The 25,498-nt window shown below is 43.5% G+C and overlaps 2 protein-coding genes across 5 annotated transcripts in view; both read right to left on the reverse strand.

Moving 5' to 3' along the window:
• Positions 1-4,506: 4,506 nt before the first annotated feature.
• On the reverse strand, positions 4,507-12,718 carry LOC142884292 (SKI family transcriptional corepressor 1 homolog-B-like). Of its 3 annotated transcripts, XM_076019819.1 has the most exons (8): positions 12,417-12,718; positions 9,455-11,213; positions 8,802-8,883; positions 8,618-8,689; positions 8,421-8,483; positions 7,461-7,535; positions 7,274-7,348; positions 4,507-5,863 (listed from the first exon to the last, which is right to left on the reverse strand). In XM_076019819.1, exons 2-8 carry the CDS (start codon positions 11,201-11,203, stop codon positions 5,766-5,768), a joined length of 2,214 nt encoding a protein of 737 aa, XP_075875934.1. In that variant the 5' UTR covers positions 11,204-11,213; positions 12,417-12,718; the 3' UTR covers positions 4,507-5,765. The 3 variants fall into 3 exon arrangements, with proteins under 3 accessions (XP_075875934.1, XP_075875929.1, XP_075875921.1); XM_076019814.1 differs by lacking the exon at positions 12,417-12,718 and having other exon boundaries at positions 4,507-5,860; positions 9,455-11,281; XM_076019806.1 differs by lacking the exon at positions 12,417-12,718 and having other exon boundaries at positions 9,455-11,281.
• Positions 12,719-19,635: 6,917 nt separating this feature from the next.
• map2k5 (mitogen-activated protein kinase kinase 5) overlaps positions 19,636-25,498 on the reverse strand; it is a 40,406-nt gene continuing 34,543 nt past the window's right edge. For both annotated transcript variants that reach the window (XM_076019875.1, XM_076019868.1), the window contains one exon: positions 19,636-21,860. In XM_076019875.1, coding sequence (XP_075875990.1) covers positions 21,759-21,860 — 102 coding nt within the window. In that variant the 3' untranslated portion in view covers positions 19,636-21,758. The remainder of the gene's footprint in view (positions 21,861-25,498) is intronic.

Consider the following 25,498-nt stretch of genomic DNA (forward strand, 5'->3'; position numbering starts at 1 on the left):
GGGGGGACTTGAAGGCTTATCGGTGAGACATACTATGAAATCGAAGGGGAATCGAAGAAAGCAGGGAAACTCGTCATGTATTTGATGTGTTTGTCTTTGACTCTGGACTCCAGTGGCGCAGCCTTACATGAACTGCAGGCCTATGTGTGAACTCTAGAGAGCCCCAGAAAACAGCCTCTGGCTGGGTTTTTCTCCTTAATCTGATGCAGACAACACCTGGTTTGACTATCAGTGGGTTGTTGGCCCTTTGTGACATCACAAAGGATGGGTATTTTTGTATTTTGTTTCTCACAATGTGATTGATCGAATGTGATTGACTTCACATTGGTCATGATGACCGACAGCAAAATGTATCACACATTTCAACAACCTGGTGCAAACACATTTGAAAGTGCTAAGATTTGTTACTTTAAAGTTATGCTTTACCATTAATAAAGGCATTCTATTCCATTCTGTTCTATTCTATTTAGTAGAATGATTAATTTATATTAAAAAAAAAAAAAAACTGGTTCTTGAAGACATTTCGCCTCTCAGCAAAGCGGATGATAGACGAAACGTCATCAAGATCAGAAGAACAAGTCCAGTTGCCCTAACTTAACCCTTCTACTTTAAGATGACATGGATGACTGAGAACCTTCGTAGACATTCTATTCTATTGTTTTCTATTCCTCATGATATTTAATGAGTTGTTTTACATGTGTCTCTGTTTCACTTTATGTGAAGTAATTACTTGTGAAAGGCTGATGAAATTCAGATGAACTGAAGAGCCAACGCAGACCCGTTACTACAACAGGCGATCCTGATGGTGTGTCCATGGTTCACTGTTCAGGATGATATCTGTATTACTTTTTATAATTAGACGGTGGCACTTTTTATTTTGCCTTTGTGGACCCTTATTTCTTCTCAGATCATCGATAAATAAACATCTTAACCTTGTGTTTCGGGGGGAAAAAAAGAAATGAGAGTCAAAGTCACATCATAAATGTGAATGTTATTAGTGTAATTTCTTCTTCAATGTCAAAATTGTGGTTGAGACGTGATCGCCACTGTTTTCAAAAGTGATGAAGTCAGGACTGAGGGGAAAAACAAAATCAGGGAACAACTGAGTCCAATTACTGCCAGTAGATGGCGCCATCTGATTTTAAATGAGAAGAAATCCAAAGTTCAATTTCCCTCTTTTTTGTTTGTCCAATTAAGACTTATAATTTATTAATTGTTTAAGTAAACGTAATTACAATGACCGAAATGTCACGCTCTGTTGAAAAAATACTCATGTACTATATTCAAAATATACAATATATAATACAATGCTATAATCAAAATTTAGGGCAATAAATAAACACTTCACAAAATTATCAGAAAATAAGGAAACAAATGAATTTGTTTATCAGTCGTCGGAAAACGGATGTTGAACTGCAAATAATTACAACGTCAGTGCCATCTGTTGGCAGTACACGCCGTTGCGTCAGGCAACAAAATGACAGCAACTACAACACCTGTAATCATCCTCATTCTTATTATTTTCAGAGAGATATTTCTCTACATTAAAAAAAAAAAAAAAAAAGCTTACCGAAAACATTCAGTTTGTCTTTGTTGATAGAACCAAAACCTTGGTTATACAATGTGCTTCTTCATTCTCTCGTCAACCAAAGAATCAAATAAATAAATAAGTACATAAATAGATCACACCACGAAATTAGATTCTCCGGGCTGCTCAGAGGTGACAGATGAGGGCTGAACACACATTGTACAAAACACGGTTGCATGGCAAAATTACAGTTTAATAACTATGCAAATTCTTATCAGGTTTGAATGGATATTTTCCCTTCTGTTTACAAACTACAGTACATCCAGCATGTGGATTTCTGAAAAAGAATTATTAGAGACAAAAGGGATGAAAAAATAAAAATAATAATAATAATAATTATCCCAGAATACTGCTAATTCATTTAATCTTGCTTTTGGAAATGGAGGTGATGCTGAGGTCTGCATCCTTCTGAATCTGTTTGGGCTCCTTCATATGATGCCTTTTTACTTCCTCAGTAGAGGGGGGGGGGGGGAGGAAAAAAAAATCATTATTACACCAAACACATTAGGCTTCAGGCCCAGATCCATTATGAGGAAACGCTCGTTCCCTGGAGGTTCATACAAAGATTCTATTGACAAACTAGTTGTGTTGCATGTTTCATACAGAGGTTTTTATTATATCATTATGTATCACTGCCATCTGCTGCATTGTTGATGGCCAGCGAAGGGACAGGTGTTCACTGACCACACATGTTTAGACAAGCAGATAAAGAGCCGGTGGTTCAGGCTACAAATACTGTGAGACAATATGTCCAACTGGAGGATAAAACATTACTCCCCTTTTAAAGTGTTGGATATCACAACGTATGGATGTTAATGGTGGCCCACAAGCGTACACTCAGAACACACAATGTGGCTGGAAAAGAAAAAAATAGAAATAAAGAAAATCCTCAGATGTAATTCAACCTTAACCTTAAATAAGTCTCAATATTCATAATAAATGAAGCACAATGAACAGTGGGTTGTTTGCTGTTGCATCACTTCCACTGGCATCTTTTGTTTGATTTGGTTTTCAAACACATTCCTTTCTTGTATTTTAATGCATTAATATAAACGGAGATCCGCTAGGTATAATAACGTCAGTATTTTAAGACGGCATTAATATGCAAACTGTCTGCTAGACTCCACTGTGAAACGTGCTTATAACGTTATACATGGAGCAATGTTGTAACAAGAAAGGGGAGGTGCTGAAACTGTTCAGGGGGCAGATGAACGGCAGAGCCGGTCGACCAAACTCAGACCGTGTGAGGGGAAAGTGCCTCGCAAAAAGGTGCAGCGTATCTGAGCAACGACCACAAACTTCTCAGGGAGGCCGAAAATAAAGCACGCGTGGACAGAAGACCACAAGAAGGAAGACTGACCGACGGAAGACGAGACTTTAAGTGAAGATAAGTTGTTTACGCAAACAGCCATTAAAGACAAATACAGTTGGGATTTTAACAATAAAGCGTCTTTAATTTTTCATTCGGCTCACCAGCAGAGCAGCTTTACACCTGCAAAACTCCCCAGATGTCCTGAGAAGTGCACATTTAGTCTTCTGTTTAAACCACCTTATGTTAAAACCCAATGCTTTGTTGCAAGCTTTTTGACTGGTGGGCAACAATGGGTTCTAAAATTTGACAGAGTGCCCGGAGCAGGAGAAGATGGAAGGAGCGTTGTGGCGAGCCACCTCATAGGAGAAAAAATGATATCATGGGATATGTAGAAAACACGTGCTTCAATGTCAGTTGAAAATTTACAAGAAAATGTGTCTTTGAAGCCCCACGGTGTTTAGCTCTCTAAGGAAACACCTTTTAAAACACTGAAAAAAATGAATGAAATACAACTATTTCATTACTTACTTAATATTGATATAATTTCTTCAAGTTCGACGGGCCGCATATGGCCTCCGGGCTGCAGTTTGCCCATGTGTGCCTTGTTGGATCTTCCACATGTATAGATGGAGAGAAAACCTGGCCGAGGTCGCTGTCACTCACCTGGTAGGGCTGTCAATCAAAGACAGGGACAATTTGTTGACTTGTGTGTGCGTTGCAGCACACAAGACGCTGATTGTTCTGCAAGGTGGAGCAAACAAGAGAGGTGAAGGGTGAACCGTCCCCATGTCTGATGAGTTCACCGACTGTGCAGAGACATAATGCTCTGTACGTATGTGTTGTTGTTTTTTACATTATGTGAATTCCCACAATATGGAATCTTCAAAGGAGAAATGTGATCAAATGAGCGCACGCTGATCCAAGAGAGACACCACACTGCCAGTAAAGAACAAGCAGAGGGCCGACGACCCGAAAAAAGACCCAAGAGAAGCTGGCAATGCTTCCAAAACGCGACATTACGACAGCGATTCAAAACGACTCCAGTGTCTTTAAATATTTATTTGTTGAACTTTTCCTCATCTGTGCCGCATGTCAGTCACCTCCATCCATCATCCTCTGGCTGAGCAACGCCGCAGTGAGGCCACAGCCCGCCGTACGCTCCACTTTCTCTCAGGCCTCGTTAGCATTCAGAGCCACGGAGGGCAATTACCTCGGCAGAAAATTAACATGCATCGTGTGTCAGTGACATTATGTGCGGTATCTGCCTCAGTATCCAGCAGCATCCAGGGGCCCCAGAGCGGCGTAATCAATATCTATTAGTGGTCCCATCAGAAGAATTAGATTTCACTATTAGATCAGCCTGCTCGCCGTGACTCCCACATCAAACATCATAAGCTGACTGGACATGTCATGCACCGATGTAGTCCACTAATGAAAGAGATCATGTTGAACTCAAAATACAATAAGGAGAAATCTGATCGGTCCCATGAGGAGTTGTGGCCGCGCTGTGCCAGCAGGGGGCAGGCGAAGGATGTGGAAAGGCTCTTTTTTAAGAAAAAAAAAAAGAAAAAAAAGAACGAGGCCGCCGGAGGAGACGAGGGAGCTTTCACGTTTTATTATTGACGTGGCTACATACAGAAATGGGAAACTCAAAAGCGTGTTGGGTTAGAAACCTTCTTTTTTTTTTTTTGTTCTTTATTCCCCTCTGCTTTTCATCTCTGTGTTGTTGTTTTTTTATTATTTATTTTAGCAATATTTGTTTTGTTTTGTTTTTTTAAACAAATCTAATCCAGCAAGGGTGAAGAAATAAAACAGCAGCGTGACCGACAGTGCTGACAACATTCTTACAAAAACAGACACACATGGCAGGAAATCGACTTTTGGTATTGTCTCTTGTGATACACAAAGTGACAGACATGGAAAAAAAATATATACGAGTGAGTTTTTTTTTTTGTTTTGTTTTGTTTTGTTTTGTTGTTATTATTTTTTTAGTTTTTTAGTTTTGTTTTTTTTAAATAAAAAAATCTGATCTTTGTTTGAACCTGGACTGCTGTTGAAATAAATAAGTGCTCATATCAGTGTGCTCTTTTTTTTCTTTTTTTTTTTAATCATTATTAGAATTAGTGGTCGTAGCAATAGTAGTAGTAGCAGTTGTAGTAGTCATATCCTTTGCTAAAAAATAACATGAAAGGTTTTGGTACAGGACAGCATGGTGGTGATGGGGCTGGTGTAAAGTGCTCAACAACAAACAGGCGTCATACAGAATCTAAACAATAAGTTAAACACAAAATGGATTTAACAACAACGACAACAACATCAACAAATATATGCTTCAGGGGAAAAAAAATCAAAGACATTGAAAACCAGCAACTAAAAGCTAAAGAATGAGACACAAACTGAATGTCACAATAATACAAGCCATTGCACATTGTCACGTGATATATATTTATACTTTTGTTTATAGTGTTGTTGTTTTTTTTTGTTTTTTTTAAATTATTATTACTGTAGACTAAAAAGCAGACAGCTTTTATTCAGAGAGACTCTCTGGTTGGTTGTTTTGGGTCGACGAGCCGTTGGTTCAGAACGCAAAATAAATAAAATCCTCATCTCTTCCACTTCACAGTTCATGGAGTTCAAGAGTCAAAACCTCCGAGTGAGTTTCAAGTGCTAGTGTGACTGTACAGAATGACCTTGCAGAAATGTGTGTGTGTGTGTGTGTGTGTGTGTGTGTGTGTGTGTGTGTGTGTGTGTGTGTGTGTGTGTGTGTGTTATTTGGCTGTGCCAGGGTCAGATGCAGGGGTCAGGTGCAGGTGCAGGTGCAGGTGCAGGTGTTGGTGTTGGTGCAGGTGCAGGTGCAGCGGGGCTCTACGGAGGCAGCAGCGGCGGTTTGAAGGTGCAGGCGCCGCTGCACTGACGCGGCGTGAGCATCTTACAGGAGAAATGGTGAAGAGCGTCGTGAGCTTCTGGGGAGAAACGAACCCATCGGTCAGAAGGGGCACTTCCACACTTCACAGACACAACACTTTGAACCAGGTGCTCTCTCTTCACATCTATTATTTTTCGCACATAGGACCCATTCTCATCAACTCGAAGCGTCGAGTGACTTTAGTCGTCACCTCGTCACATCTTGGCGTCTGACAATTTCAACCATAGATGCTCTTTTTAGGCCTGCGCTATACCTCCAAGTGTAAGTTTGAGTTGACATTACAGGCTTTTCCAATCATCAAGTTCAGTTGTAATATTTAGTGTTTAATTAATCAACCAATGATATGAGGCACATCGGTGTGAGGATCACGTCCAGAAACGGATCACACAGAACAATTGTGATTCACTTGATGAGGGATAGCCTGGAAATTCAGGTATGTGGGTCACGGCTTCCATTGCGTCAAGCTTTTTCTTTTTCTTTTTTCTCAAAGCTTTGACTTGCCAAACTCTTCACTTATTCATCTCTGAATCAAAAGATGCTGAAGAGAGCTGAAGCCTTGAGTGATCTTTGACTGAACCTAAATAATTAAGAAGCAGCAGAATGTCTCGTCACTCACACTGCAATGGGGACATGTTTTAAAGGCAGAATTCTCACACTGAACAAAGGCCTGTTCTCACCGTTGGAGACATGGATTTATTTTTCACAATAAAACACACTGTCGTCTGCGTTTGATTCTAAGAAAAAGTAGCGCTTGCATATTTGTGTTTGTGCATGAAAAGGAAAAATTTGTATCAAATGATCATTTCTAATGAGTTCCGACCAAATAAAATGACCTGCAAGCTTCTGCTGTATTGCAATACGAGCCTTTTTCTCTCACGGTTCAGCTGGCTGCAAGCAAATAAATAAATAATAATAATATGAAGAGGAAAGCATACAATGAAGACGTAAGTCTCTGGTGGAGGCTTCATGCATTTCATTTGTCCCCCTCTGGTATTTAGACTGACCTCTCAGCGTAACTCCGGCCCTGTATTTAAACCTGCGTAACCCTAAACCAATCCTTTAGCAGGCGGCTTTAGTTGCCGTCTACTGCATGTAACCGATACAGTGCCACATTATGGTCTGTCTATTCAATTTTCCAGAGCATGATTTAGGAGAGAAATAACCTTTTGCAAACAAAACAACGTGGCTTCAGTTTCAACTTCCTGTTACTGAATCATTTATGTAACAGCAAGGGGAAAAGGCAACACTGTGGTTTTTACAGGAAAGGGCCGCAGACGGCTTCAATATGCAAGTGCAACTTTTCATCGGCTGATTTAGTTTTGCGGTCCAGCATGGTTGAGAGTGACTGATAAGGTCCCGTCCGGCCTTTTCTGTGGCTACACTTGAAGTGCACTGATCTACAGAACACGTCTATGTGTGAGAGATAATAATCCAAAGAGAGACGAACCTCGAACAATCTGCAGCTGCTGGACCATTTCCTCTCTGTAGGACAGCTCACGCTTCATTTGATCCTGAAAATTATCTGAAGAGCACCGAGGGCCAAGTCAGATGGTGGCACATTTAAAGGCGCATTCCCGGACTTTGGGCACTGTACTTAAAATATAATGGAGATTACAAATTAAACTACTTCCTACCTTTCAAATGCTGGAATTCTCTCTCCAGCTTTTTCCTCAGCTCCACTTGCTCCATGAGCTGCTTCTGTAATTCCTCTGCGAATGTTCACCCCGACAAAGAAGAGAAATAGCAAATTATTGCCACGTGCAGTCTCATTATTCATCCTGCCACAGTCACGCGCACCTGCAGCAAAACCTCTGAATAACAACCAAATGGTGGCGAGGGTGCAGCACGCGAAGGCAAAACAAAGGATCCGCAAAATCTCTCCCCACCCCCCCACCTTCATCGCCGTGTTTTACTTTGAAAGTCCGCTCGTCGAGCCCGAATCTCAGGTGCGTTCACGGTCTCCGCTAACAGCCATTTAACCGCCTTTACTCCCGCCGCTGCCGCAGTAATTGCCGCACATCGCCCGGAGCTCGAGACGATAATAATAATGGAGTCCCAGGGTTTTTCCAAGCGTTGTAAAATAATTAGCTGACGCGCCTCGGGGTTATGGCTTCGTTCGTTAAAATATTAATAGCCTCTAAACGATTTCCTCTCACAATAATAAGTCAAAAACCTCCCACATCTCGTGATTAAGTGGCTCTAACAACGAAGGGAAACACTCTATAGGCCTGCAAATTAGCAGAATGAAATAAAATAACCATCCAGTTTAGCTGCTTTTGTAAGGTGAGTGGTTTCAAAATATAGATGCTTAATTAAAAAAAAAAAAAAAAAAAAAAAAATCTAAACTCGATTTGATTTAAAGAGTTTGTTTAAAGATTTTATAAATATGTGACTGTCCGGAACAACAACAACAACAACAAAAAAAAAAAAACAGAACCTGACGAATGTATTTGCAATAAATGCCCCATATTATTAAATGTACATTTAAATAAATGTAGGCAAGCCAAATTACACTTAAAATAACAATTAACGCTTTTCACAAAGAACAATAAATGTATTTAAATTGCTTTGATGTCAAACAGTGCCTTCCTTACCTTTGGCCATGTTTTCCAGATCATTTTCGTGCACGCTGATGTCAATGCGCAAAGCTCCATCAGCTGCACACAGACAAGTGAACACATAAAATGAATATATACATAACACATACTATGTATTATTTATTTGTAAATTGCAACAAAAAAATAGTTATAGCAGGTTTTTATTTAAATTCATAATTTAAAAATAATAAAACCTTGTCTGCTCTTGAGCTCCTGCTGAGATGCTGCAGTCCGCTGGCTGTGCACGTCAGTCATGTGAATGACTCCTGAAACACAAAAAGGCCACATTATAAAAAAGAGAGTGAGAGCAGAAAAAAGAAATTCTCCATTCTTGCAAAAGCTGGCGGTGGTTTGATTTGTGTATGTAGAATAAATCACCGTTGTTTCTGATCGTCTGTTTCGACACGGACGACGGGTGCTCGTCCTGGATCACGTGGCCACCCTTTTCATGCGCGTACACCTGTAACACGGAGCACACACACTCGAATTTAATCACGTGCCTCAATTACATGTCATTTCCAGCAAATACACGCGCAATTACAGACCCTTTTTTCTTCAAAGTCCCGCAATTCTAAAAAGACCCTTAATTTCCCCCCATAAAGAATACACTTTACACTTTACATTTTTTTTTAAATACAGATATCATAGGGCTGCAATTAAATCGCATTTCCAAGTAGGTATAGGGGTAAATAAAATTAACCCTAACACTTTAGGAATATTAATTTAATTACAGTGATCGAAAATGGAATAATTGTAGATTAAAATTATTTTTTCGTGGGTCATTTGTTTATTTATTTATTTTAAATAAGGATTCATCTCTGTTGTTCAATTTCCTTCCCTTTTCCCTCCATATTTTACTTGTATTTAAATAAAATGCTTTGATGGAAAATAAAACAAATTTTGTTTCTTTATTTTTCTCTCGGATCAATTGCTACTTCGGTTTCCAAACCGTTCGCACCACTGCGACAGCGGACAAACTCTCCCCGCAGGGGAGGGGGAACGCTAAAGTTTCATTCCACCCGGTCACTCACTTCACGGACGGGCGAGCCGTTGCGCATCCGTCCGTCCCCGTCCTCGTCCTCCGGTGACCCGCAGCGCTCCGGCGACGTTCCCGCTCCGTCACTGCGCTCGTGGCTCTCCTCGGCGCCCACCGACAGCCGCTCCGACACCGGGGAGTCCTGGCGCTCCGCTCCCGGTGACACGTGGACGGCCTCGTCCTCGTCCGGCCCGCGGTTCGACTCCACGTCCACGTCCGGGTCCTCGTCGTCGTCGTCGTCGTCGTCCGCCACGCTCTCCCTCTCCGGTGACGCCGACCTGTAGCTGGAGCTCTCGCTGATAAAATCCGGGGACATGTAGCCGGGCCGCACGCCGTAACCCTCTCGGCTTCCGTACAGCTTGGCGATGCTCTCCGCGTCCTTCACCACCGGCCTGAAGGCCGAGATGTAGCTCATCTTCCTCTGGGAGGTCTCGTCCCCGGATTTGTCCTCGTCGTTCCTGGTGGTGGAGGAGGACTGGGAGCTGCTCGAGCAGCGCTCTCCGGCGTCGTGCGCTTCTTTTGGGGTGTGCGCGCCCCGGTCGCTCTGCTCCGACAGGTCCAGCTCGGCCTGCCGGATCGCGGGCAGCTCAGGATGGGGTTTAGGAGGGGAGCTCGGGTAGGGGGGCATGGGCAGGCCTCCAGCTGTGGGCCAAAACATGGAGAAAGCCGGGTAGAGGGTGTCCTTCGGCCCGGGCCAGAACACACCGGGGCTGCCGCCGACTTTGCTCGCGTCCGCCACGCCGTCGCTCTTTTTGGGGCACAGGCCGTATCCCGGGAAGCCGTACGGGTGGTGCGGGAAGAGAGGCGGCGGGATTTTCTGCAGCATGCCAAAGTTCTTGCTCGGCACCGGGATGACCGGGTAGGTCCGCGTCCCGCCCGCCAGGCTCAGGCTGGCTGAGCTGCCCTGGTCCTCGACGCAGCGCAGGCTTTTGTGCGGGATCTCCGGGGAGGCGCGCGTCAGGCTGGAGGCGGCCTGCGCCTTCATGGACGCGGACGCCGCCGAGCTGCTCATGGGCAGAGTCCTCTTTCTGCTCCCCCCGTTGAACATGGCCTTCACGTCCTCCCAGGCGTACACCTCGTCGTCGGACTTGGGCTCCGTCAGCTTCAGGTGGCGCCTCCACGAGTTGAAGTTGGCCGCGTCCGGCTGCAGGTACTTGGACTCGGAGGTGCGGTGCGAGTGGAAGATGAACTTGTTGGGCGAGAAGTACATGTTGCAGAAGCTGCACTTGATGCACTTGGCCCTGGAGCTGTTGTACCTGGTGGGGATGAAGTTGCCCCTGCAGCCCCACGCGCACTCGTGCGACACGTCGAAGGCGAAGTTCTCGGGCAGCTTGGGCGGCGAGTGCGCGCCCAGGAACGACTTGCACAGCCGCTCGGCCTCGCGCTTGGTGATCATGCCGCAGCGCCTCGAGGAGATGGGCATGGCGCCGGCGCGCCGCAGCAGCTCCAGCTGCACGGGCGTGCACTGCACGCAGGTGATGCCCAGCGCCACGCGCCGGTTGTGTATCTCGTTGTAGCTGTAGTTCTTGAGCAGCGTGTTGGAGATCTGCGCCAGGCACAGTCTCTCCTTGCCGTCGATGACCAGGCACACGATGGGGACTCCGTACAGCGAGGTCTCGCTCACTTGGTTCGGCTTGAGGGAACCGGGCGGGCCGGAGAAGCTCGGCGCGTCCTGTTTGGAGCCCGCTGACGGGGAGCTGGCGTCTCGGCCTGCGTCTCGAAGCTGCCCGGGCATCGACTCCATCCCTGGAAGCCTGTGGACAGAGAAGACGGAGTGACCGCAGGGCTTTTTACTCAGCCTCATAGAGCCACTTTTTATTCAGTTCCAGTTTTGGTTTAATCCAAATTTTACTGTATGTTTGTTTGTGTGTGCGTGTATGTTCATGTGTATTTTGTTCATGCTTTTACTGTATGAAGCACTTTGTGTTACTCTCCTTGTATGAAAAGTGCTACAGAAATCAAGTCTGATTGATTGATAGCCAGTGCGTCACCTCGTAATGACTGTATAGCTTGTAACAGAGATTGGCATTTAAAATAAAGGGAACATTTTTACATATTGAGATATGGAGTGATTTAAAAAAACAAAAAAAAAAAACACTAATTATTGCTGAAATATATTTTGCAATTTAAAAAAATATGATAATGTTTATGTTAATGGCGAAATATCAACAAGGTCTGATCACAATAATCACAATAATAATATTATTAAAAAAAAAAAAATCTAACTCATTATCATTATTTGCAGGCTGCTCTATTAAAAGTGAAATCAATCAGACGTGCTGAAATGTATCTCTGCTATCAGCTGGTCCTCGGTGAATTCTCTCACCCTCGCCTCCCCCCTCGCCCCCACCCACCCCTTCTCCATCTCTCAGGTTATCAGGGCTCTTGTGCAGGAGGTGGATCTGCTGCTCCTCTTATCTTCGAAATCGGCTCTGCACTTAACGGGGCCAACTGCTTAAGAGTCACATAAGATCCTTAGACGCGGATCAGGACAGAAGGAAAAATCAGCTCTGAGCTGCGCCAATGCGCTTAGCCGGGAGGAAAAGATCAGGCCTTAAGCCGCTTTCGCAGGCAATTACACGGATCCAACAGCGCGTCTTTCGCATTGTTAATAAAAGACCAGCCCTATATATAATTAAAGCTTCTGTGTAGATTAGCCCCGGCTTGGTGCGCGGAACTAGGCTTCCAGTGCGGGCCTATGGCACGTTCACCTGCGCCGTACTTACTTACGCGCGTCCCGCCGGTGACTCTGCGGCTCGGAGCGGCTTAAAGCGCGTTTAAACAACGGACATTAAGGCAACTCTGTTTAAACAATGGACTCGGCAACATTTACAGACCTGGTGCACTTCAAGTTCAAATTCACGGACGTTATGGACGTTAAGACGGGGAGGGAGAAACACCGACTGCGGTCAAAAGGCACAATATCTGGGCTAATAATCAGTGGGAAAATCACATACCTGTCCACCAGAAAAAGACGACACACTCCAAAAAATATAGATGCAGAAAGAATAAATAGAAAAATGAAAAGAAAAAAAAAATTATCAACAGAAAAACAGAACCGAAAGGAACCGCGGCTCGGTTTGCGTCCAGGAAGCGGCGCGTGACTGCAGGTGTGAGCGGAGAAAAGTCTGAGCGCGCGGCTTATTTTGCTTCACTTTATTTGGGAGCAGGAGGCAGCAGGCAGGACCTCCATCCCGCTGGATGCTGAGGGGGTGAATGGCGTGACAGGAAGCACATGACACATCTCTCCTCCTCTCTCCTCCTCTCTCCTCCTCCTCTCAGGCTGATATGTAACAGCTCGTCCCTCCCTCCCTCTCCTCCACTAGACGCGCCGAGCCTCCCCGCCGTTAATAATTCACCGTTTGTTTCTTTTTTTCAGCAAGGAAAAACACGAAAAAAAAATAAATATATATATTCATATATAAGATATATATAATATCAATATGGTAACAATAAAACGCACTATTAGGCCCCTGCTGACCTGCCAGTGGAGACACACTGAGAGTCAATCTTAAGAAAATATCTGTTGTCCTTCCACATTGAGGCAAATTAAGCGAATCAAGGGACATGGAGGCTGTGGGTTTAAAGGGCCAGTGTGTGAGATTTAGTGGCATCCAGTGGGAAGAAAACACACTGCAAACAAGGCCTTTTTTTTTTTTTTTTTTTTTTATCATGCACATGATGATGTCAATGGCCATGTTGTCACCGGGCCATGACATGTACATGACGTGTATATATAAAAAATTACAATCAGAGTGGCTGAGTGAGCTGCCTTGGAAAAATCATGTGACTTCAGCAGGCCTTTCTGTCCTACTCCCTGTTTTGTTGGCCCATTGGATCTGAAGGGTCACATCACCCACTAGTGTTGAGGTCAGGTAAGGTAAAATCAGGGTCAAACCAGGGTCAAACGGGGAAACCAAGTGGATTAATTCTCACTTTTTAATTTGTAAAAAGTTGAGTTAAAAATAATACAAGTAATATTCTCTCACAAAAACATACATGTGAATGTTTTTTGAAATTTGATTTTATGCCATTAGGTCACTAAAAATGCCACACACACTGGGCCTTTAAGCTCAGGAAATAAAAAGATGACAGCGTTGTCTATAGAAGCCCCCTGAGGCCGCCTCCGGGCCAACAGTGGAAGACACGGTGCCAGTATTGACCCCACACATGATGGCTGTGTTCTGAGGTCTTGCGTTCACCCCCTCCGACCGAACACGAGTCAAACCCGAGCGGCACTTCGGCCGACCAGCCGGAGCGACAAAAGGCCAGAGCTCATTTATCAAGTTACACCACCATCTGTTAGGGCTTCCACCGCGGGCCTGACACGCAAAATCAATCCGATCGAGGCTCGAGCGGCAGAGAATGAGGGGGAGGAGGAAGAGGAAGAGGAGGAGCGCGGAAACAGAAAGAAAAACTATAACAAACGCAAAGGGTGATCAGAGTTTTAAGCAGCAAGAACGTATCGAGGAGGACTGTGACTCACGCTGCAAGCCTCAGATACACAGAACCGCTTCCACAGACATGGGACGGGCATGCGTGCTCACCTGCAGCAGGTGGGCAGACACACACACACACACACACACACACACACACACACACACACACACACACACACACACACACACACACAGCAGGACGCAAAGAGAGGAAGACCACAGTGTGACGTCACACCTGACCTGCAGTGTTATCATTCTCAGGAGAAATTTTAACAGAGTGAAAATTAATTTTTGCTGTCATTATTATTAGCAGAGGGTCTTCAGTTTAGTATTGATAGAAAGGCTTTGGGATTTAAAAACTGGAAAAATTGGAAATCTTTGCTTGATGAAAACCTTCCTGCTTTGTAATCATCCCATACTTTAAGGTTTACATTTTGTGATGTCACTAAATGATGCACTTTTGCATGTTTTACAAAAATGTAGCTTTTTTTGATCAGACTCTGCCAAACACAAGGACATCTGCTTTGGTGATACACTTCTTTTTTCATAACCATTTTCAATATTTGCTGATTTAGAAGTTTCAGGGTTTGCTAAGGGGAAAAAAGGCAACAGATAGTGCAATTCCCTCTGTTTCTAATCATTTAGAAAATGAATAGAAAAAAAAACATAAAAGTAAAGAGCGGCAGCCATACTGAGATGAAAGTGATATTATTTTTTTTCCAATTGAAAGGTCTTATTACCATTTTTATTTTTCATCTTAGAAGCAGCACAATTAGCTGTCATTTTCAACAAAACCTACATTAAACCATATATTTAACCCTCTGTTCACTGCCTCCATTGAAAAAACGTTAGCGTGCTGCTCAGAACTGATGCTTTGCGAGACCTTCCATACACCCAGTGGGAGAGTTGTCATTACACTGGGAAAATTATCAGTAATGAGGATTATAGTATATGAGGTTAGACTCAAATTTTCCGGAAAAAGAAAATAACAGAATCAGGTTAAACAAGCAGAAAATGACCACATTGCCAGAAAATGACAACTATATCCAATAATTAAAAAACAAACAAACCAATACTTCCAAATGTCAAGAAGTCAAGATTAACACAGTGCACTCAAAATGTGAAAATCCAAGCAAAAACGAACACAATTTTTAAAAATTTGACAAAAGAAAAGTATTACAAAATAACTTGTTTCCCCTGAAAGTTATTAAAATACCAAACACACGCGCGCGCGCGCGCGCGCACACACACACACACACACACACACACACACACACACACACACACACACACACACACAATCTGTGTGTGTATGAAGCGTGCATACAACCTTTGTGCATTATTGATGTCGAACCTGATCCGGAGCGCATCCTCTCCTCTTTCACCAAGCAGCGGCAGGCAGGCAGGCAGGCTTCCCCCTCCCTGCCTGCAGCCGCCACCAATAATTACAATTTTATACTGTAATTATTCCTCTCCTCTTAATTATTTAGACCGCCGACGTGAAAAGAGCCCATTGTCGCTGTTTTTTTTTTTTTTTTTTTTCCGGGGGAAACGTGAGCTGACGTGGCAGGAGCTGCGGAGGCGGAGGGGAGTTTTTAATTAGACATTTCAGCGGCGAGCCGCGCGTTATTACTGTCCGACGCACCACGGACGAGCTCGTTGATGTGCGACCGATTGTCTAAACAAACGGTTCGCCTGAAACATTCATGGCCCCGGCTTTAAGTCATTAGGGACGCGACAGGTGAACTGATGGATTATTGACGAGGACAGTGAAGGCAGCGCCGCGTTTTGTAGCGTTTGACTTAAAGACTTTGGCTGACAGGTTCGTGTAGGCGACCCGAAGACTTCTGATTCTCATAAGAAGAGCACAAACGGAGTGCAAAGTGAACAGAGGGAAGGCTTTACAGGCAGTATCCGCAATATCCTGTTATTCCCTGAAGATGACAGTGTGTATTGTTGAATTCATCGCAATTTCTTTTCTTTTTTTTTTAAATTTCTGTTCACATTTTCATGTGACCCTCGAGTTTCTTTTCGAAAATGAAAACGTTTAAGTGAACCCCAACCTTGATTATTATTATTGGCAAATTATGATTTACTACTTTACAAAACCCCCAGTATTCCTGAGGGTCACGGGGTCGAGGGTGAAGGCAGGGCGACACCCTGGACAAGTCTAATAATTAATCCATTTGAAATATTTGTAAAATGTTTTAATTTTGTCATTTATTATGTTTGTGAACTTTTGCTTGGGGTCAAGTTTAAAAAGGCCCTGGCGTCACGTGATTAATTAACGCTGATTCAAAGCAACTCGTTTAATTGCTGGCGACAAATGTAGCCCAAGCGGGATGAGGCGATTCCACGTGTCTCAAACGTCATCACCTGCTGAACGACCATTTGAATTTAGCTGCTTTCGAAGCCGAATCTGTTAGGTTGTAATTTTGATACATTTTTTATCATATGACTTTAAAACAGATGAAGCCCCCCCGTAGATCAGGCCAGGGTTTGAAAGTGCATCATCTATAGAGCCAAATGCTTTATCATTAACATATAAGCGTCATATAAAACCACGCCGGCCTTTAGATTCCATTTAACGCGCGGATCAATCCGCCCCTCGGACTCTATTGATCCCTGAACGCCTCACCTAAACGCTTCCTCCTTACCCCCCACCCCCACCCCTTTTTTTTTTTTTGTATTTCCAGTGAACAGACTGGTTCGATTCCGCCCCCACCCTCCGCCTCTTATATTAGAGGAGAAAGTCCGCCGAGAGGAGAGCGACGGATCGAAAATTAAACGGTGACATTTTAATTACAGGACATTGATAAAAGGGCAGTGTGGGTAATAGCTGGCTACACGGGCGCGGCCGCGCATTGTCCCGCCTGATGTGCTAATCAAGTGGGACTGATGTGGGATGGAGGGGAGGGAAAGGTCAGCGGCCGACACAAGGCGGAGACGCAGCGCACTGGGACTTTGGGAATACGGGGCGTCCCGGCGCGCCGCAAATGAAGACGCATCCCCAAACAAAGCGCGCTCAATATCCCGAGCGGAGGCCCGCCAGATGAGATCATGGAGCGTCCCGATTTTCATCCCAGACATATTATCACAATAGGTCACATGGAGCGCGGCCATAGATCACCTGATAATACCGCGCGGCGCTGGTGGAGGGTGGGGGAACTGTCACCGAGGGGGTCGGATTGACGGATCATCATCACCGCCGCAGTTTAGGGAGATCAGCTTCACTGACACGACGGGATGGGGAGGAGTGATAGCCGCCACGTCATTGCGTAGAGGTGCCGTCATAGTTGAGTTGTCAACATAGTTGAATGGGGGCTTTTCATTTGACATAAGAGGATTCTACAGAAAATAGAAACATATGCACACATCCATCATGTCGAGCTCCGATCAAAAGCATTTGCAATCAGCACTGTGATGTGATGAGGAAAGCAGGGTACAAAATGCCTCTTTAAAGTCAGTGAGTTGATAAAGAATAAGAGGATATGAGTGCAAACCGTGCTGCTGCTAAAGCTGCAGCTGGTCGCATCCATCTCCATTAGAAGTGACTGGCATTTTGGCATTAAAAGAAAAGGAAAGACCCGCATTGAAGGCTTTTCTGGGTGGAAAATAGTCTTAAAGTTACAGCTTACAGGCTTTGGTAAGAGTTTAGTTAAGCACTGTGATATAGGAAGCCTCAAGTTGCTGCTGCTTGGCTCATCTGTAAAAATGTTTTCATTTAAAGACCAAATAACGCCAGGAATGCTCGTGCTTTAACAGCCATGATTATTATTACAATATGATTAATATTCTGACGCACCAGCTGTTTAGGAGTGTGTCAGGGTCCTCCAAAGCATTTATTATGCCGCTTTGCCACACACACTTGTGCAGAGTTGTAAAAATGTGGCTGGCCTTCAAAGACTGCATTTGGGAAAATTGTACTTAATTGTACTGGCATTGCAGAAGGTTTTGGAGGGATCGAGAGGCTACCAAGGCCACAAGAGTGGAAGCAAGAGTAGATGTTGGGTTTGTTTACTTCGAAATAACACAAAGATAGAATGATAATAATACATTAGAATGATAAATAAGTAAATATGAGTGTCTGTTAAAGTATGGGCCCTGCAATTAACTGGCGACTTGTCCAGGGTGTCACCCTGCCTTCGCCCTATGACCGCTGGGATAGGCTCCAGCAGACCTCCGTGACCCTGAGCTCGGGAAGAAGCGGGCATGGAAAATGAATGAATGTTAAAGTCTGACTTGGTTTCCTTTTTATTAAATAAAGATCCTTCCCATCTCAATTTGGAACATTTGAGCCAAATGGATCAGTTGACTTGTTGACCAAACTGCTGTGCTGACCTTTACCTAATCATACAAAACATATGATATGTTTTTCCTTTGGTGTTTATTGCGTTAATAATTTCACTGTAAATGGAGTTTTTGTGGAATATTTTTGAGGCATTACTACGGCAACAGAAACAGAATAACTTGTTTAAATGTGCATGTGAAACTATTGAGTTAGACTGATTGGTTTACCAGAAACATAGATGTGTTATTAAGATGCTCATGCCTTGCTTTTACTTTTTAAAGTTGAACTGATGAATTATAAACTAATAAGAGATTGTTACAAATGAAATGTATTAACCTGCAGAGAGAAAAAACACTGCATGACACAGGTGGAGACCAACTGAATGTCAGTATATAAACCCACCGACTCGCGAACGCAGTTTGTTTAAACTTTGAACTTTTCACATTTAAACGCACATATTCATCAGTATTACATACGTTAATTAAAGGTTGACTAAGATTAATAATGGAATGCAAATTAGTGACTGAACTTTGGACAGCAGGGATCAAGTCATGATCTGGGAAGACATGAAAAATGTCAAATTACTAATTGCAAAGTCCGTCTCCATGAGGTCTTTAAGTCGAGTCGTTGACACACATTACTGTCACTGGAAAACCCTGTAAAGACAACGCTGGGACAAGCTCAATGATGCAGTGAAGTACTCACCAGCGCCTTCATCTGGTCCACCTTGCAGGTGTCGACTTGGTTGGATTCTATTTTGCCTTCAGCAGTGTTGTAGTGAAGGCCGCACCAACTGAGACCAAGACATTATCAAGACTAGAGAGGATCGAGATCGAGACAAGACCAAGTCTGTATATAACAAAGAAAAATCACAACAAAACAGAACAAATGACAAGGGTCTTTTTTTTTTTTTTATTCAAGTTTGCTTCTACATAAATGGAACAGCAATACTTCTTTTCAGCAATGTGCATTTTAATAATTGTCTTTGATTTTTTTTTTGCTGCTCTGCCAGCTATTTTGAACCATTTAAAAAAAAAGTTTGCTTTGCTTCACAAAATACGACAACAATAGCCTTCAGAACTGCCAAGACCTCGGCTGTACGTCCACGGCACTGCCGAGACCTTCTCGTGGCTGTGGAGGTCAGTTTTACCTCAGTGGAATCTGCCACGGTTAAAACCAGATTGAAATGACTGCAGCTTTGTGACGTGGCGCGCCATCGTGCAGGAAGCGCCCATCAGAAGATCTTCCCCTGAGGTCATAAAGGGACAGACCTTTCCGAGATGCCCAGTTGGGACGGAGGAGCCACCAAAACATCCCCCAATACCTCTTCCTTTTCTTCTGGCACATATTTTCCTTAACTGAGAAACACATTTCAGCATTAAAAATTATGTAAAACAAATTCAGTTCAAATGTGAATGTGCACAAAAATGAATTTCACCCACAGTGTCACGTTTATTAAGCTTTATTTTTCTCATAATTACTCGCTAGGTGTGATTTGGAATATGTGCCGACACATAATTACAGAAGAAGCAGCATCATCAGCGGGCACTCGGGAATCTTCTGAGCACCATCAGCAATATCATGCTCTGTTCTTTGGCAAAAAAAAAGAAGAGAAAAAACAGCAGAGCCATCCTTGTTTTAAAAAATAATACAAACTAATAAATATTTCCACCTATTTTGAAGATGAATATACATATGTATATAAAAATAAGAGTCACAACACAAAAGCTGTGTCCAAGCTTATGCAGCTGAAGATACATCAGTTCAGACTTTAAATGTTTTTCGTCTTTGAATTTCGGGTTTGATGTGCAACTCGAGGGGTGACTGACAGTAGCAAAGACAAAAACAAAAGACAAATAAACAACTGACAAGCATGAACAGATTTGACCAGATTGATCAATGTCTGGCTTCACTTGCAAACAGCCAATTTGCAAAATGTATCTGCTGGATATCTTGCAGATGAGCTGATGTGATAATTATTAATAATAATTTTGATACATGCAATTTAATGCAGAATATGCAATTCTTAAAACAATCTTGAAAAACCTAGAGCTCAAGTTTAGTATAAAGTTCTTTTTTAAATATTGATTTAAAACATTTTTTTTATTACACAATTGACATCTTGTGGCACAGTTGAAATGGATTGTTTTTTTTTAATTTGATTAAGTGCTTAAAATGGAGGCGTGGTCCACCCGAAAATCTTTTAATGATGCGTAAATCCACTGCGAAATATTGACTCGATAAACTGATAACACAACCTGTAGGGGGCGCTATGCGAAATGGCGCTTCCATGCTGTTGTACGCGAGTGTAACGCAGCAACGATAGACAAAATGTTCAATGTGGTTTATTGTGGGCGCAATTATTTTGTATTAGAAAATATTTGTTACTTATTTTTGAAACATTATTTGGGGTTTCAGGAAACGGAGGCTGAGCGGACGTCAACCAAGATTACAGGCAAAGGTGATAATACTGTTAAAGCTATACAACCCTTTTTAGGAAGAGTTTAAGATGAGAGTGTCCATGCACTACATTGACCTTCGACAGACAATTATGAATATGTAGATGTACTGGAATCTCAATGCCTTTGAGAACTACCAGACTTCTGCGGCTGTACATGAAGGCATCATCAGGGTATCAAGCAATACTATCAGTTAAAGCTGTTCATTTGCCTTTACATGTAAGAATGTGTTACATTTTGTTTGTTTGTTTGTTTAGTGGTCTCTCTTTTTGCGTTCACGTTTTATGACTCGAGCACGAAGGGAACACAATAAATGTGAAAGTTCTGTGTGGAGCAAGACAGCATTAACAGAATTAAAGTTTGGTAGGGGGCGGAAAAAACAAAGCTATGAATTATGAGTGGAAAAAGTGATTTCTGAGATTGTGATTGAGATTTGTTTCTGAGAAACAAAACAAAGCCGCTGAATAAAGGGGAATTGTCTCCGCAGCAGTATTTAACACCAAGCGTGTCCGTGCAAAGAAAAATGAAAGATGTGCAATCGACTCAAAGTGGAAAAAGGCAAATCACGGCTCATGGCAAATGGTGTGAAAACTTTAGCTTTATGAAAAGAGGTTCAGTTAAAAAATAAAAAATAATAAAAATCACCTTTACAAAAAGATGCAACCGCTTCCTTATCAAAAAATGAGGGAGAATCTGGAACCCGACGGTCCCGCGATTCATTTACCTGCTGGTTTTTTCTTTTTTCTGTGGTCGCATCTTTAGGCTAGCTGAGGTAAGAAATTATATCAGTGGGGGCGGGGGAACAGGCACGGGCAGCAAACTCACAGGCGAAAACGTCAACATTCACTAGAGGGCTGTCAACAGTAAAGCACAGGTGGCCGGAAGCATGTTGCTCCAGACGGGCTCCGATCAGGGGCCGTTCACCTCGAGTCTCCCGCAACGTTCGGCTCAGCGCTGCAACAACGGGGCCAGAAGGGGACAGAGAGCCCCGCTTGATCTTCGTGCGACGTCTGCGTCACTGCAGCCACACAGGAGAAACACTTCACGGGGATAATATTTTTGTTTCTTTTGTTGGGGGAGGGTGAAACTGCATCCGTGCAGGTCAGGAGGTCAGAGGCCCTGCTGAGCTCGCCTCTCCTCCAGGCAGCGGCACACCCACATGGACACCACCTCGGCGTTGCCGTCGTTGAACTGGATGATGAAGGGATGATCCTGGAAAGACGGAGAGGATTGGAATGAGGAAAACGGGTGTGAGGAGCTGTGGCTCCCGTTGAGGCGACAGATGAGAAATTAGCGACACACTCGCTGGCCAGTGGTGTAGTCTAGTTTATTCTAGTGGGTATACTCACTCATGAAAGACCGATTGGTGGGTATACTCAGATCAGGAAAGACTGATTATGTATTGTCTAAATGTAAACGTATTGTAAGTCAACACAAGATTCCAACTCACAGCAGTCACAAAACAAATGTGTTGAAAAAAAAGAAAATTGATGAAATAATTAACACACTTATAAAAAAAAAAAAAAAATTCAGCAATGAAATGTGAAAAGTTGTGCAAACACAAATACATTCTCTGAAGAGATGCTAAAGCAACGGCTGACTCCACCAGATAAGAACATAAAACATAACGATATGTATCTTTGCACCTTTTTAGTGGTTGTATGGTAATTCGGGACCTTTTGTAGTGGTTAAACAGCATAAACTGCGTATCACGTAGACGTACCGCTGTCGTATCTGCGTAGCGCTGTCGCTAACAAACACGGGGCACCTGCGCTGAATCAACTGCCTGTAACAGCCATGTACGCGTGTGTGTGTGTGTGTGTGTGTGTGTTCCACAATGGACTCTTTTGATTCCGTGACAGACACCATGGCACCCTCCACCCCTCCACTCCCCGGCAGGTTTATCCCCAAAATAAAGGCCGGCCGTGTGCGACTGGTCAGCGTCACCTTCAGGCAGCGCCATTCAGGTTTATCCGTTTCCCCTTTTAATCATTTATGCGATTCTTTTTTCTTTTTTTTCAGAAATGAAGTTTGACAAAAGACTGCGCCACTCAGACTCAATATCCGCCGCAACCAATCTTTCTCCCAAACATAACCTTCAGATTATTTATATATCTATCTTTTTGTCATTCACTGAAATTATGGGCTTCCGCGGCTGTAAAACCCAGTAATGAGCCCAAATAAAAAGACATTCTCGCAGCTATTAAAAACATGTTCGTACTTGTTGTGCCGGATTACTTTTTATCGTCCGACAGATTGGAGCCACAAACATTATTACACCTTTATGTGAAGTGTATGGTTCAGTTCGACTTATATAACTATTCTAATTATGGTTTGGGAGATAATAATAAAAGGCAAATAAAAGAAGAAGGGGCGCTATCAAAACCTCTTAAATATTTATGTGCAACAGATTAGTAACGGCTTGGCGGGTTATTTTGGAGACGTATCTTTGATGATTTACAGCAAACACCGCAGCCCATCAAAGAAAGCTCACAATAAAAGCACACTGGCAACATTTAGTTTCAGATTTTCCAAATCTAATTTGCTTTTTAAATGTGATAAAATGGATAAACGGAAAGCAGTAGTTGCTTAAGTTGCTCATTAGCGGCGTGCAGCTCACAGAGCTCGTCAGACGGCGGCAGGTTTCACTTGTTACAGCTCAAACAGAGACGTCACATGTGATATTTCAATGGCGGCACGCCCAATCACCGGCCTCGACAGATAGGTGAGTGGACAAGGGGGGTGGGGGGGGAGATCCGGACAAGAGTTGTGGGGTCAAAGAGGTCACTGAAGGGATCAAAGGTGAGAGTTGGGGAGGCTGTAAACGAGACGGTTAAACTGAGACGACCATGTGACTCCTGTCACTGAGTCGCCGCCCAATTAAATAAACAAGCAGCAGTTTAGATTGACTTGTCAATCCTGATTTGAGCGACGACTATCCGGACTGCAAATCACGGCCTCCATGAGCAGAAATTCAGCTCCAACGGCGACACAACGCTCCTCTCAAAAAACACATTTTACACATCGAAGCCAAGGATGCCACTGGGCCCAGTGATCTCAAATCCAATCCTCAAGTACAACGGTCAAGCAACGCGGTGAAGTCGGTGTACACGTAGGAAATCTGGAACACACTCCTGTGCCACAATCCTGCACAAACTACAAAGATTTTGAAGGACTAGAGGAGGTCCATCAATCCTGTCGTCCTTCTAATGGGCAGCTGGGGTTAACGCAGTCTGAGGTTAATTACTCTCATATCAGTGTGTGTGTGTGTGAGAGAGAGAGACGGGTGAAGTGGGCGCTCCTGGGTGCCCCACTATGCTGGATACCCATCTCATCAATCATTCACCCCGGCCTCAGTTAGAGGGGGGAAGTAAAACAGAAATAAAAGAAGTGATGTTTGGCCAAATTCTAACTCTGCCCTGCTGCCTCCACATTGGTCCCTGCCAGGCGGCAATAACATCCCAGCCCGACCCACATGGAGATGGATAAAGGTTCACGGTGCGCTCTCAGACCATTTGCACGCAGAGATGCTGGGAGAAGGACGAGGATTCAGAATGGACCAATAAACTCTTGCCTCGGCATTTCAGAAGCGGCTTTTAGCCACCCAGTTTTAATGCAGCAGCAGGTTTTGGCGCAGAAGCAACACAACTGAATATGTTTTGAATGTCTTCTCAAAGGTCTGCCTGTGGTATCATGTCGTAGTCTCAAGGCCTTACTTTTTTGGCAAACCATGCAAGAGTCTGATTTCTTGAAGATGCATCAAGAGGTGAAAGAGGTGAGAGCCAAAGGCCCCTTGCCCTGTTCGGAAGACAAAGATGAAGTCTGATTGGTCCACTCTGAATGTGGCAGACATGAGGCTTATCCACTCGCCATCTACTGGGCTGAGCCTCCCCTACTGAGGTTTTGACAGGGCCCTTTTCAGGTTGATACGTGAAGTAAATTAATCAGATTGGGAAAATTTTCCATCTGGCATGTCAGGTTATCCAACGAGCAAAAGCTGCCGCGTGCCTGCACGCTGGCTCGCAAAGAAAATCGGCATGGGGAGTGATTTAACTCCTCGTCGGGGGTCATTCAAGTGCTTTGTGCGCTGCAGTAGGTCGCGGGCGGAGGTGAGATGAGGAAGAACTCAGTTAAAAATAACATTAATCACCGTCTGGCCACACCAAAATGGGATAATCACCTGAAACTGCTGCACTCAAATACCAATGGGCCAAACCCAGGGGAAATTCTACCTAAGTCTTTAATTGTTTGAAGCCTTTTGAAGGGTCCGTTTAATCTAAGATTAATTTATGCCATTTTAAATAACTCTACACATGATTAATACGCTCGGAAGAAATGAAACCGCGTAGGAGGCAATTATAACCGGAGACTGGTCATCACCTCATTAGAACATGTCAGAGCCAACGTCGTGTATTTGTCAGCGCAGGAGTGATAGTGTGTGTGTGTGTGTGTGTGTGTGTGTGTCAGCAGGGTTACAAAGGTAGCTAGAAAAACTAGATCTTTTAGAGATTTGCAAGGTAATTGCCAGCTCCCTCTAGAAATTGGTTGGCTTGTTGAAATGAGTTGAAATGTGTATGGATGAACTGTGTGTGCGTGCGGGCGTGCGTGCGTGCGTGCGTGCATGCGCACACACTGGTTGCACTTTGCGAAGTTCACAGAATTTTAAAATGCTGTTGTTCCCCAAACTTTGTGATCGGAGCTCATATTAAAATTTCTGTTAATGAAGTTAATGAAGTTAATGTCGAGAAGGAGTTCTCGTTGAAAATACTAAAAAATAATAAATATGTTGCTTTGAATAAAAGAAATTTAGATCCTTAAATAGAATGTAGAAGAGAAAAATAATTAGCAAA

Source organism: Nelusetta ayraudi, unplaced genomic scaffold (genome assembly GCF_046127955.1).
Source record: "Nelusetta ayraudi isolate G7.1 ecotype Tasmania unplaced genomic scaffold, CSIRO-AGI_Nayr_v1 ptg000002l, whole genome shotgun sequence".
Lineage (NCBI taxonomy): Eukaryota > Metazoa > Chordata > Actinopteri > Tetraodontiformes > Monacanthidae > Nelusetta > Nelusetta ayraudi.

Bases quoted from the DNA above. Each gene is read 5' to 3' on its own strand.
- LOC142884292 (XM_076019806.1), bottom strand. From the start codon at position 11,263: ATGAGGCTGAGTAAAAAGCCCTGCGGTCACTCCGTCTTCTCTGTCCAC. The intron at 8,884-9,454 runs GTGAGTGACCGG...TCCGTGTTACAG, and splicing joins ACGGCTCGCCCGTCCGTGAA to GTGTACGCGCATGAAAAGGG. The intron at 7,349-7,460 runs GTAGGAAGTAGT...GGTGCTCTTCAG, and splicing joins AGAATTCCAGCATTTGAAAG to ATAATTTTCAGGATCAAATG.